Source organism: Anolis carolinensis, chromosome 5 (assembly GCF_035594765.1).
Source record: "Anolis carolinensis isolate JA03-04 chromosome 5, rAnoCar3.1.pri, whole genome shotgun sequence".
Taxonomy (NCBI): Eukaryota; Metazoa; Chordata; class Lepidosauria; order Squamata; family Dactyloidae; genus Anolis; species Anolis carolinensis.
The window spans coordinates 43,889,234-43,902,615 of NC_085845.1; the positions used below are offsets into that span (position 1 = coordinate 43,889,234).

Here is a 13,382-nt window from a genome sequence, read left to right on the forward strand (position 1 = left end):
AGGAGAGGTGGGTAAGAAATAAAATTATTCTTATTAATATTAATTATACTCCTATATGAAGGTGACAGCCTTTATTTTGCTTTCACTGCTCTGACGAGATGAACTCAGAGTATACATTTGACTGTACATACTATAAAGAAACGAACTTGGTTACAGGAATTGAGCATTTATTTACACAACAGGTGTTGAACTCCTAAGTAGATGTCATGTAGATGTAGTCAGTAAGAATGTTCTCTAAGCATTGTTGATGTGTATTATTCCATTACTTGGCCTGTCTGCTCTCATGCTTTGTAGCGAGAGTGGGGTAATCGAACATAGGAGCAAATGGCCTCCCTTGACACCCCAGTAGCTTCTGCAAAGGATGCAGCTAGAACTTCAAGGGAGACCAGAGATCAATGCAGCTGGTCCTCAGCAACCAAGACTCTGTTCCCATGGCCTTCTCACTGTGTGAAACCCACCAGTTTCCACTTGTCATAGTAAAAAGAGAAACCTATCCCAACTAGCTTTTGCCACATCCCTGTAAAATGAGTTCCTGAGTGATGACAAAACATAGGAAGATTGTTTATAAAGTACCAGACAGTTGGTCTGATTAGGTTGGTATTGGGTTGTTGTGTGTTTTCCAGATTGTATGGCCATCTTCCAGAAGCATTCTCTCCTGACATTTCACCCACATCTATGGCAAGCATCTTCAGAGGTTGTGAGATATAATACCAATAGGTTGGTATTGTTTTTGATGGTGGGATTTATCCAGGGTTCTTTTCCAATCCTATATGGACATGCCAGGAATTAAACCTAGGACTTTTTTTTGTATCACAAAGGTTTATCAGAGAGCTAGCTGAGAAACCAGAATAAACTGTTTGAAAACAGAAATATAGTAGTGGATTATGGGGGGGGGGGGGGAGCCTTATTATGACCAAATGTAGAGTATGCTTTGATGCCCAGCCTGATTGGATTAGAAATCTTGCTATTTTAAGATCACATATTAGTCCAATATACTATCTAGAACAGTGGTTCTCAACTTGTGGGTCCCCAAGTGTTTTGGCCTACAACTCCCAGAAATCCCAGCCAGTTTACCAGCTGTTAGGATTTCTGGGAGTTGAAGACCAAAACATCTGGGGACCCACAGGTTGAGAACCACTGATCTAGAAGAAACTGTTCAGATACAAGTCAGAGACTCAAGTTATTACATGTCAGCAACAGGTGGTTTCATTTTCAATTCATGAGTGACTTATGGGTAAACATGTAATTAAGTCTTATTTGGTCTAAAATGCAGGGGACCCCTGGTATCTGTTGGGGTTTGGTTCTAAGGCCCCTGGGGGTGCCAGAATCAATACAAGTAAAATGATGTCCCTGATATTAATTGGCAACATCAAGGCTTATTTTTTTCATGTGCCGGGGGTGGGGGTAGATAGTTTTAATTTGTAGATGGTGTAATCTGTGCATACAGAATCTATGAATATGAAGGGCCAACTACACTACCCTATTCACTAGGACCTGTTTCCAGTATTTGTGCTAAGGTGTGCAACCTAAAATACTTTCCAGAATTTGATCTAGACATCTTGTTACCTTTCATTCCATATTATTATTCTGCAAAGACAGTATTGTCTTGGGACCAGAGGCTAATTCAATTTTGACTACAGTTAGCAGCCAGCTTGGGATTGAATGCCATAGAAAGTCTGCCAAACAGACTCATATTTATGCAAGCATTAGTTAAAAATCTATTTGGTCATTTAGAGTTGAAAAAGAAACAACTGTTTGACTGTCAACCGCCTGAGAAACCCCTTAAATATTTCCATTATCTTTCAAAACTAAACTCACAAAAATAGAAATGTCAGCTGAAGAGTGACTAATCAATTTTGTTATAGCTTAGGAGGCATAAGTGAATGGATTTTCTATAGTATTGTTACTGATTATGTCTATGGAAGGAAGAAAAATGTGTTTTTTGTCTGGACATTTAAAACAGAGACGGTGTTTTAACAAATCAATACTGTAAGCACATTTTACTCTACCTTGGACCAATGATGAGAAGCCAGAAAATCCTATGCTTGTTAAATTCTACATCCTGTCAGATAACTGAACTAGGTGTCTTCCTGATGTTGGGGGGATGAGTGGGTGGGAGGAATTATTGATTTCTGGGAAGCAAATATGCTCCCGTGTTTATCACCTTTTATTTGAAAATAATTGCAGGAATTTTGATTATGCCAAGAGTTCATTGTGGCTTCAGTTCAATACAGTGCTGAATACACAACCCTGAAGAAAGCTGAGCCTTCACTTTTCTTCCCTTCCTTTCAGCCCCATCAATTCCATTATACTTTTGCACAGTATAGTAGGAATGATACAAAAACAAAAAACAACTGGCTATTTTTTCATTCATTATGTATATAAAGCACTACCCTCTCAGGGTATGATTCTGAACATTAAGTCCCTCTGCATAGTGTTTGCCTTTTGCAGGCCACATATCCAAATTTTATTTTCCCCTCTTGAAGAAATTAAATATACCTTTTTGCAGGCCGCACATTTACATTGCTCTGTTGAGGAATGAACAACCTGGAACGGAGCAATGTACACTGCATATTTACTATACATGGATATCATAAGACTCTTCCAGACAAGTAAAAAAAATCTATTGGAAATCAAGAAATCTTCTTTGCAAGTCCCATTAAAACGAATGGGTGCTGTATAAGAGATTCTTCAGAAACTTTTGAAGAAAAAAGCAGGGCCAACAGGAACAAACTTAGTTCCCTTTAAGAAAAGAAATGAAAAGAAAAACACTTGGAGAAACAATCTGTAAGCAGGGAGAATATTCAAACCCGTACTCTCTGTATTACCCATCAGTGGGGCGTACTCCCTCCAAAAGTGCGGTATGCTTACATCAGTTTGAGCCACAGACAATGCCTCCCTGCACTAGTCTCTTACTTCAGAAGGTGACCTTACTTTCCACAACACCCAGGCACAATTTATGCAGATCAGTTGCATGATAAGTATACACAAAATAAATGGTGTCTTCAGAACACAAATGGCCCCAGGTAGAGACAGGTGGCTACTGACTCTTTCAGTGCATTTGGGTCTCACCTTGAATGAATGGATTTTATTATATGGCCACAAACCAGGAGTTGCTCTCACCTTGAAACTGATTGACTTGTTGCACAGGATAGGGGTTTCGCTGCTGTTGCTGGAGATGCTGACGAGGCAAATGCGACTGCTGTTGCTGCTGCAAATGCTGGGAATGTAAAGAAAAGAAAAGGAGTTAGGGGAAGAGAAGCTTGGCGATTGTCACGACAGCCAATGGGGAGAGAAACACTCTCATTGCTCCCTCTCTAGCAAGGTGTTCTTGAATGATAAGTGGTGCATGAAAGTGGCCGGCAAAATGAGCAGTAAATAGACTTGTGCACATCAAGGACTCTCGGCACATAGTGTTCTTTTTGATTCCAAGCATCCCTGAATTTCCACAGCAGCTCGCTTTCTTCTTGGCTTCTCAAGAACCATTTACAACTAGGCAAAAAGGCAATGGTCAATGGGGGGACGTGTGTAGTTTTATCTCTTGATCCACACTTTGGATACATCTGTATTTTGATAATATGCAGAGCTAGGAAGCTATATAAGTAATGCAATGCATATACAAGTAATGCAATGATCTCTCTTCCTTAATGAAAGGAAAATGTAAGAATGGCACTTTTCAAAACTAACCTAATGTGTGGACATGAAGCTATGTCATTGGTAGGGTAAGTAAAGTTTTTAAAATTGACTTTTCATTTTTGTAAAAATTATTTTCTATTTGTTACTTTTAAATGCCATTTTAGAAGGATTTTAACAGGTTTTATTCCATTCTCTGATCACCCTAAGCTCTCTCACACCCCAAAGACTTCTAATGCAGATAACTACAATCTAATGAGCAATATACTACTGATAACAATGAATTATTTATGAAATTGTAACAGCCAAGCAGGAGGAAAACACTATAACAGGTAAAGGGAATTAATTGCTTTAGAAGGGATCTACCACATTCTGATAATGATAATTAACTGGTTTTTGTGTGTGCTGGAGTTGGCCATGTTGTTGTTTCTCCATAGCTATTACCATCATTGTCATATTAGCGCAAGAAAAGAAGAGTCATTTGTGGTTTGTGTGGGAAGAAGCATCCATATGCAAAAACAGAGTAGTTTTCTCCAGTTTGAGGTCCCAGTGACAATGCTGTTTTGGATGAAGCCACGTCCAGAGAGCTTCAGGTTGGGGACACCTGGATGCTGAGATTAAGAGTGTTCCTGTGAGCATTTCATCTGATACGACTCCCACAATACTGCATTACTGGAAATCCATTGGGGGAGGGACTACAGTAGAAAGATAAACAACTGATCCCATAACATAATCATCTCTGAATATTTCAAGAAATGAACTTTTTAGAATCAAGACCCACTACCACATGGGGGAGCCAGGGAGGTCCATTTCATTGTGATTCTTCTCACTTCCTGTTGTCTCACCTCCCTTCTACACTGCCATATAATCCAGATTATCAAAGTAGATAATCCACATTATCTGCTTTGAATTGGATAATATGAGTCTACAATGTCATATCATCCAGTTCAAAGAAGATAATCTGGATTTTATATGTCAGTGTCAAAGGGGCCTAGGAGTAGTTTGTAAATTGGATGTTTGTAACTGGGGGGACTGCCTGCAATAATTTATTTGTTCTATCAATCAAAACACATATATATTGCACATTTTAATTTTTAAAATTAACCAATATCAGCTGCATGGTTAACCTCAGGGTTATAGTATGAACACTACAAGCCTTCAACAAGGCTGGTGTCAATGGTAACGTTTAACAGACAATTTTAATTTTGTACAGAAAAATAAGGAGGCTATATTGTTATAGTTGATAGGCTATTCAATAACTTAGCCCCAGTCAAAACAGCCCCATGCTCTGTCATCAACAAAAGCAAAAGCCCTTTCCAAGAACCACCTGAATGAAAATGTATGGAATACATCCAGAGAATCTCTGGGTGAGGTCTAAGACCAGTATCCAAAATCATTGAACTATAGTTGTAATTCCTTATTAGCAATGGATGCAGGCATGGCTGTGAAAGCAACCTAGAAACATGGCTGTTGATTACAGATGCTGTAGGCTGGCTGTATGGCAGTCATAAATTACACTTTAGTGACAATTGCTGTAGGATATGTATGCTTGATCAGGTGTGTGTATGTGTATGTCAGTGTGGGAAACATTATATAAGATTAGAGAACAAAAGCATAGAGTACCTGTTCGGCTAAGATTTGCTGCTGCTGCTGCCGTTGCTCCCTTAGCAGGAACTGCTGTTTCTGCTGCTCCATCATATGAAGCTGAGCCCTTTGCTCAATCAGCATCTGCTTCATAATGGCTGCTTGAGGCTGGTTCCCCATAAAAGTGGTGTTGCTTGGGCTTGTACCCACATTACTGGAGCCAGGTGGTACAGCGGACTGCATGGGAGCTGTGGGCCGAGACAATCCCACCGGGTGTTGGTCCTAGACAATGAAACAAACAGGAATTGTTTAATCTACTACGTTTTGAAGCAAAAAGAATTGTAAGAATACAGTACATTCTCCAGATGGTGTTGGATTGCAAGTTCCAGAAATCCTACCTGGCATAGTCCAATATGAAGAATGCTGGGAACTGAACTAAAGAGTCCCATTCTATCCACCTCAAAATACACCATAGGTTCAGTAGAAAATAGTTTTCACATGGATACCGAATGCCATGATTGTTACTTGGAAGGCAAGAGGAGACCAAAATATGGTTGCCAAAATGTAGAAGGCCTACTCCAACATACATCAGCGTTTGATGGTGGAAAAGCACCTTCTTAAAAGACCTGAACATATGAGCAGGATTGTGTTGTGAAAATGCTGTTAACAAACCTTTTATGGCAGTCTTTCTCAACCTTTTTTACCCTGGAAGAACCTTGGAAATAATTTACAGCTTCAGGCAACCCTGACATTAATTATTCTATCTATTGTTCAAATATACACACATACGTTGTTACACACACACACACACACACACACACACACACACACACACAATCTATTTCAATCACAACTGAGTTTAACAATAATCTGGAAAACTGGGAAACTGCTGTTATAACAAGAGTCATATCATCTGAGAAATCAGCCCTGGTTAAAATCTAGCCTACAACAATTTGCACAAGCTAAAGTTTTTGAACATTTTTTTGTGTCAATGGCTTTCATTCAAATAAATGGGATTTCTAAGGATTCAGAAGACGCTGTCAAAGACTTGGATCCTTTCTCCAAGTTGTACTTGCTAGCATCCCTGTGGTGAGCTTCTCAGCCACCTGCTGCATTGTTTAGAACAATTCACTGTAGACGTGGGGGGCTGCCATGCTGTGTGTTTCTCTATCTGAGAATCACATCAATGGTGTCTGCTTGCTGGAGGAAGAAATTCATGGTGTGATGGCCAAACTCACACAGGAAGTTGCTCAGTCAGGGATGGGAAGCCAGCCAAAGGCTTGCCAATTGCTGTGGTGAGCTGATGGAGTGATGAGTGTAATGGTATATACAGCTGTTTATAATAGGCAAAAAGTAAGCAGGAGAAAATGAAGCATTATAGGCAGAGGAGGCGAAGGAAAGGAAATGAATAAATGAAAAGGCAGGGAGTACAAAAGTCTGGGCACCTGACACCTTGTTGTCAAGGCATCGAATAGTTGCCTTCTATGTAAAGCCGCCTTGAGTCTCCTTCGGGGTGGAGAAAGGTGGGATAGAAATATCGCAAATAAATAAATAAATAAATAAATAAATAAATAAATCTACCCAAGACCCCATTTGATTGCCAAACTTAGGGTGCACACAATGCAGGTGTACTTCATGCTCCTTCTGATACTGCAGTTGTGGAAAAGGTGATAGTCTTACGTATACAAAAATATATTGGCCATGGCTACATGTATCTCATTGGCTACACAATTTCTGTCCCTGCTGTATAGCACACAATCAAATGAACTTTAAATATGGAGCTTGACAAAGTTTTCTCTCTCTTAAACTCGGGGAATGAAAAGTATCACTTCTTGATGCGGATCAGGCTCTACTGATGTAGTTGGCCAGCCATTGCTAGCCCTAGCCATTGTCTGGGTGTACACTGGGAGTGTCCAATGTCAAATTGACGCCTAGATTCAAATCGGACTGAATGTACATCAAGATGAGTTTGCCATGGTCACTTTGCTGGTTTATCTATGTAGTAATGTCCTTCTGCATCTTACTAAATATGTATGTTGTGAAACTGTTCAATGCTATTTCCTGCAGACCTAAGTTCACTTACATGTTGTAGTTCAGCCTATGATTGTGCCTGCTCCTAATGTCAATGATAAAGTGGATCATGGGATTTCTGGGCCTGTGAGCCAGCATGGGATTTTAAGTTCTGAAACTCAGCAGTCTGTGTCCCCAGCAGCTAGCGAAAGCCACATTCCAGAGGGGGGCTCAGATGTTGCTGAGAAGTCTTTCTCTATGGAAGTAAGGTCAGAGGCTGAAATGAATTCAGAGGATGAAATTCCAGGTGGAGAGCTTAATGAGCGGATAGATAGGAGGCGTAATTTTAGTAAACTCCGGGCTGCAACAAAATCATCGAAGGTCACAGTGCTTGTTAGAGAAAAAACTGTTATCAAGAAGTCAGGGAAAATGCCATGATTGTATGTCTATATTAGTGAGGCCAGATGGATTTTCCAGCAGTCTGGTCAATGTTGGTTATTGAGTCTACATCTCTTGCCAAGTCTTAGTCAAGCCTGCTAAGAGAATTTTAGTTCCATGTCTTTGTTCATTCATGTTTCATGCTTCCAAGTTTGAATGATTATTCCTGGATTTTTGTAGTGGATTTTATGCTGACTTGTGTATTCTGGTTCTTTTGCATTCCTGCATTTTGGAATCTATTATTGTACCTTGAATCTTGTGGACTATTTCATACACTTAGATTTTGTCATTTTTATTATTTTTTGCTAAACTGCTTTTCATATATAATCTTCAATAAACTGCTTTGCTGATTTACCTTGGACTGAAGTGTGTTGGTTAAGTACAGAGGTGCTCCCTGCCCTGGAGTACAACATTACATACATATATGTCCCATGCTGAATTCCAGCCAGTCAGCATTGCATGATTGCAAAAATGCAAAATTTAGTCCATGCAATTGAATGCATAACCACAAATAAGAAGGTAGAATTTATTGTGGACCAAACAGGATGTTACTGTATGTTCACAGACAGACAGACCACATCATACGCATTTTCCTGTGATTTTTGCCCTTTACAGAGCTCAGTCAGGGAACTTGAGAGAGAATGAGAAAGCGAGAGGCGCAAAAGAAATCTTGTTAGCAGTGCCCGAGCTGTCTCCCAGTGTAACCGATGGCAATTGTTATGCAGGAGAGATGTGCCAGGAATTCTCTCAGGAGGTTCGAACTTAATTATAAGCAGTCTGTGTGTCTGTGGAAAGTGTTGTAGGGAAGGCTGTGCCTTTCAGAGAAGAAAAAACCAATCGCTTTCTGTGCCTTTCCTCCCTTTTGCCCTACAAGATTCAAGTGAAAACTTGAGAGGCAACCCTTCCAGCGGCTAATAAGGCCCTGAGCACCAGTGAAATCTCCTTAAGCTCTGAGCGGAGGTCTTTACACACTACACAGGATGTCAGGGTACGTCCAGCCTCCTTCTTAGAAATCCACCCACGTCTCCATGCTCCCAGGCAGCTCCTGGATTAAAGCAGCAGGTGTGGGAGATTCAATTTCACCTCTCCACCAGCAAGTGGCGTGCCAAGCCTGAGCCTTCCTGGCTCCACCAGTCTGGGCGGGTGATGGATTGCTGCCCTGGGCTCTCTTTCCTCCTCCTTCTCCATCTCTCCCTCCTCCTCCCCTCCCTCTCTCCCTCCCTCTCCCATGCTTGCAGATGGCTTAATCATGACTACTGTTCCCTCCTCCCTCTTCTCCTCCTCCTCTTCCTCCTCCTTCCCCTTCTCCTCCTCCTCCTCCTCCTCCTCCTCCTCCTCCTCCTCCTCTCCCCCCACTTCTGGGATAATACTGCTAACATAGAGCCAGGCAGTCAAGTGTTACAGCGCAGACCAGGTAGCCTGGCAACTGAGAGCATAATACCGAACAGATGGTGTTCGTATAGCATGATGGACATCACACACGACAGCCTGAGACAATCCAGGAATTCCCGGGTGGTTTGAGGCCCTCTTTGCACACACGCATACATACACATAGACCAAGCCTTGTTGGCTGCTTCGAGGATACTTTCTGCCCTTTCCCTCCCTCCCCATCTGACACAGAGCCACTAAACTGATTTCTTGTTCCTTCTGTTTTGCTAACCGCACTAAAAGGGGCAGCAACCGGGAGGCGGTGAGGTTACAAAATGAGGGTGAAACTTGGGCAATTGTGAATTAATAAAACCTTGCCCTCAGTATGAGAGAGGAGTAAGCCACTTGACTGAACCTTCCCCATAGCTCATGATCCTTGTCCACCTCTCCCCTCTCCCAAATTCTTTTTCACTGAAGGAAAATGTTTGCCTAAGGATGCCCCTTGGAGAATTAAAAGCAGGTTGTGTTCTTCATACAAGCAGTGAATGAGGGAGGGACCTGTGGCTTTCCTGGTAATGTTGGACTGCATCTTCCATCTGCCCCAAACAGCATGCCTAAGAGTCAGGATGCCTGGAGAGGTAGCCCTGCAACATCTGGAGTGCCACAGGTTTCTCCATCCCCGCCTTTCCAAATACAGAGCAAGCATTTTGAGCCAAGATGATTGCCCAGGTTATTCTTTCCCAACATGCTGTTGTGAGAGAAGCTTTTTAAGGAATTTTAAACAAAGCACGTGCACAACACTTGAGAGGCTGAAGGGCTGGCTGCGAATCCTCCTGCCTCTCACCGTCTTTTTTCCAAAACAAAGAAAACAAGCAACTCTTCCCCCCACTGGCAAGTGCTGCAGGCAGACACACCACATCGGCAGCGGCAGGAGTGGCACTCGGGCTCAGCCTCCAAATGCAGTGCAATGCTGTGGGGACTCCTGACACTTCTTCCAGGGAGCACGCTGCTCTTTGCTAATGAGCTCAGGAAGCTGAGACATACCCAGGCTGTCAAATTTCCAAACCCTGAACAATGCATAATCTGTGTCTGTGACGACAGGGCTGGGGAGAATGAGCAGCAAAGCTCCAGGAAGAAGAAGAAGAAGAAGAAGAAGAGGGTGTTGCTGCCTCTTTTTTCCTTCCTGAATAAGGAGGAGGGAAAGAAAGGAGGGAAAGAGGCTACAAATGCCGCCACAATAGGCTTCTCCAAAAAAAGAGCATTTATATTCTCAGACATGCAAACCTACCCTCAAGAAAGGTGAGTCTGGAGTCTCACTGAATAAACAGTGGAATTATTTAACCTTTCAGTATGATCTCAGCCTCGCTCAATTCTATCTTCAGGACCAGCACCCCCCTCCTTCCAAAGAGAGCACACACATGTTTACACAACACACAAACACTCAGATGTATGATTTCCAGTGTTAAGATCAGAACTGATTGGTGGTCATTGACTTGCACTCACTGCAAGGAAAAACCCAAGCTTCCAGAGTTCTTTCATGCCAAGCCTGGGGATCAGAAAAAGTAATAATATGGCAATACAATGCATTGATGGTTGGGTAAAAAATACCTTTTTCTATGGGGGTGTTGTCCAATGTCATGCCAGTTAAATAATCTGTTTGTGAGCTCTGCTACAGTCCAGGAACAGAATACAAGACACACAGTGATCTATAAATCAACATTCCTTTTGGAGCTCTACAGGCAGATCTTTCCAGTCTCTTTGAGGTCAAAGGCAGAGGTCAAAGGCATAGGGCTCAATTTTAACAAATACTGAGTTCAGATCCTTGCTTAGCCATGGATTTATAGAATAAAATCCCTCTTGCATTCAAGTCGCAAGTTTATGAAATGGTACAAAGAAATGCCAGCATTCATATCATAAACAGATTTGTGTGTTTTTTCAATTATTTTCTGTGCCCTATCTGAACAACACAAATCAGAAATGAGAGGGAGAAGAGGGAGACAAGGCTGATCACTGGGACAGATCAGTCTGGACCACACACATAGCTGCTCACTGGTGCAGTGATAGCTCTTTTCTGGGCTCAGAAATAACTTTTATCACAATACATTTCAGTGGGAACATTTGCTCCTTTTCAAAGCAATACAGGATGAGCAAATGCAATCTCAAGTGATGCTCACAGAAACACACTCAAGCCGAAGATGCTGTGAGGTTCGCTACGGGCGAAGTCAGATCCAACTCAGCACTGACCTACAGTAAACTCAACAGTGCAGATAAAACTCTCCCTCCAAAGTATTGCACTGCTAATTTAAACCACTGAATCTAGTACTGGAAAAGAACGCTCCCCACTTCTCACAGAATGCTTCATTATCCAAAACTTGGAAGCATCTCACACCAGTGGACATAGGAGCCAGGCATTATTTAAGCCTTCAAGCAATGAATGGTGTAGGATTGTACAACCTTTCAGATAGCCAAGAAATAATCAGATGAGCTATAATATATTAGTGGAGGATGCTCCACAGCAGGAATAACACAGTTGACTATTTCTTCAAGACTCATGAAGCATTCACCTGAGTCAGATCACTGCAACACAAAGGTGACAGCATACCCAGTTCCTGTTTCCCTAGTCATCCTTCCATTATTCTAGCCAGTGAAATCACAAGCTGGGGCCTTGATCTGGGTATTCCTTTCCCCCCCTGAAATATGGTAACTAAAAAGATAGGGAGAAAGCCTTTTCAGTAATGGCACCTTGACGTAGGGATGCTCCTCCCCAGGAATGCCACCCTGATGCTTTCACTGAGGCCACCAGACAAAAACATGCCATTTTCCCCAAGCTCTTAAGAATTATTAACATTAGTATTTTTAATTTACAGGCTTTTCAAAAAGAAAGTAAAAGTACTACTTTTACTGTTTATTAATAGGTTTGTGACTTTACATACTGTATTCTTATTATGTTGGTTTCTTTTACACTGTACTTTACAGTTTCTTAGTACAATCAGCCCTTCGTATCCACCAATCCAACTATTCATGACTTGAAAATATTCACACACATACACACAAATTCCAAAAGCAAACCTTGAATTTGCCATTTTATATAAGAGATGTCATTTTATTACACCACTGTAAATAATAGGACTTGAGCATCTTTAGGTTTTGGAATCCACAGGGGATCCTGGAATCAAATCCCAGCAGATATTGAAATCCACTGTATTTTGTTTACCTTCTGGGGTATATAAATACATGTTGAATGTGGAGTCTATACTTAAATTAAATAAAAAAAATCTTCCCAGCCAATGAGCCATTCCATTCAAATGACTGCCCTGAGCCATCATGTCATATAATCGACAGTAATTGGCTTCCAGACAACTGGTGGCAATATAGCCAAAGAGGAGGTTTCACAGGAAGCTTGCAAGAACACATGAATAAATGAAGAAAAAGGGCCATGACAGGGAAGCCATATTAAAGCTCCCCAGTCTGCAGATAAGGTAATTCTAGATATTGCCCAGAAATAATAATGATGGTTAGGGAATAATATGAATACCTAGAGAGCCGCAGCTGCTCAAGACACTCAAAACTGTCAGAGCATGCAAAGAATATTAAGGTAGAAAGCCCACCAAAGATCAAAGAAAGGTCTTGAAAAAGCAGAATCCTGCCTTGTAAGCTCTTTGCTGTCATGAACGGGGAGAGTTCGTATCACCCAAGCTGGCATCTTTACAAAAGGTTATAAAATGAGACCATTTAAACACTAGAGAGAAGATGTTCAGAGTCTCCCTTTGAAACTAGCTTAGGTGTCAAGGATGGAGCCGTCTCTTGACAGGTTGTTTTGCCTGGTCTTGAAAATTAATTTTTTGTTCTTAGCTGTGGCATCTCCCCACTGAGCCCCATTTGTTCACAACCTTTTTCATTTTAAAGCAGGAAAGATGTGATCCATTTCAACCCAGAACCTGTCAATCCCCACACTGCCAAAGCCATGGGTCTTGTGAACTGAGCGGCAGAGACACATAAAAGAGAACATGAGTGTGTAAGAGAAGGAAGGGGTGTGGAAAAGGAAAAGCAAGAGGGGAGTGGAGATGGAGAAGAGAGTGTAGGAGGCAGCAAAGACTTGGAAGGTGACTCACTGACTTTCTGCAAAGTCATATCCCACCCCACAAGAAACATATTATTAAGCTCATATCCAGTGAATGAGGAAAGGTGTTTGTTTGTTGGGGAGATGGCAGGAAAGTATGCTTCCCTTCACATGATCCTTTATGTTTTAAAGATATCTGTAGCTGGAGTGGGAAGCAAATATTTTCCCAATGAAATAAACACAAAGAGTGTCTCTGTTGGAAATCTATGATACACATATTATCAGTCAA

At 41.5% G+C, this 13,382-nt stretch overlaps 1 protein-coding gene across 2 annotated transcripts in view; it reads right to left on the reverse strand.

The window, feature by feature from the left end:
• The window catches only part of maml3 (mastermind like transcriptional coactivator 3), a 327,808-nt gene that overhangs the window by 5,772 nt on the left and 308,654 nt on the right, over nt 1–13,382 (reverse strand). For both annotated transcript variants that reach the window (XM_008111876.3, XM_062980889.1), the window contains exons 3-4: nt 5,257–5,499; nt 3,124–3,220 (exon numbers count right to left, since the gene is read on the reverse strand). In XM_008111876.3, the coding sequence (XP_008110083.2) occupies nt 3,124–3,220; nt 5,257–5,499 (340 nt within the window). The remainder of the gene's footprint in view (nt 1–3,123; nt 3,221–5,256; nt 5,500–13,382) is intronic.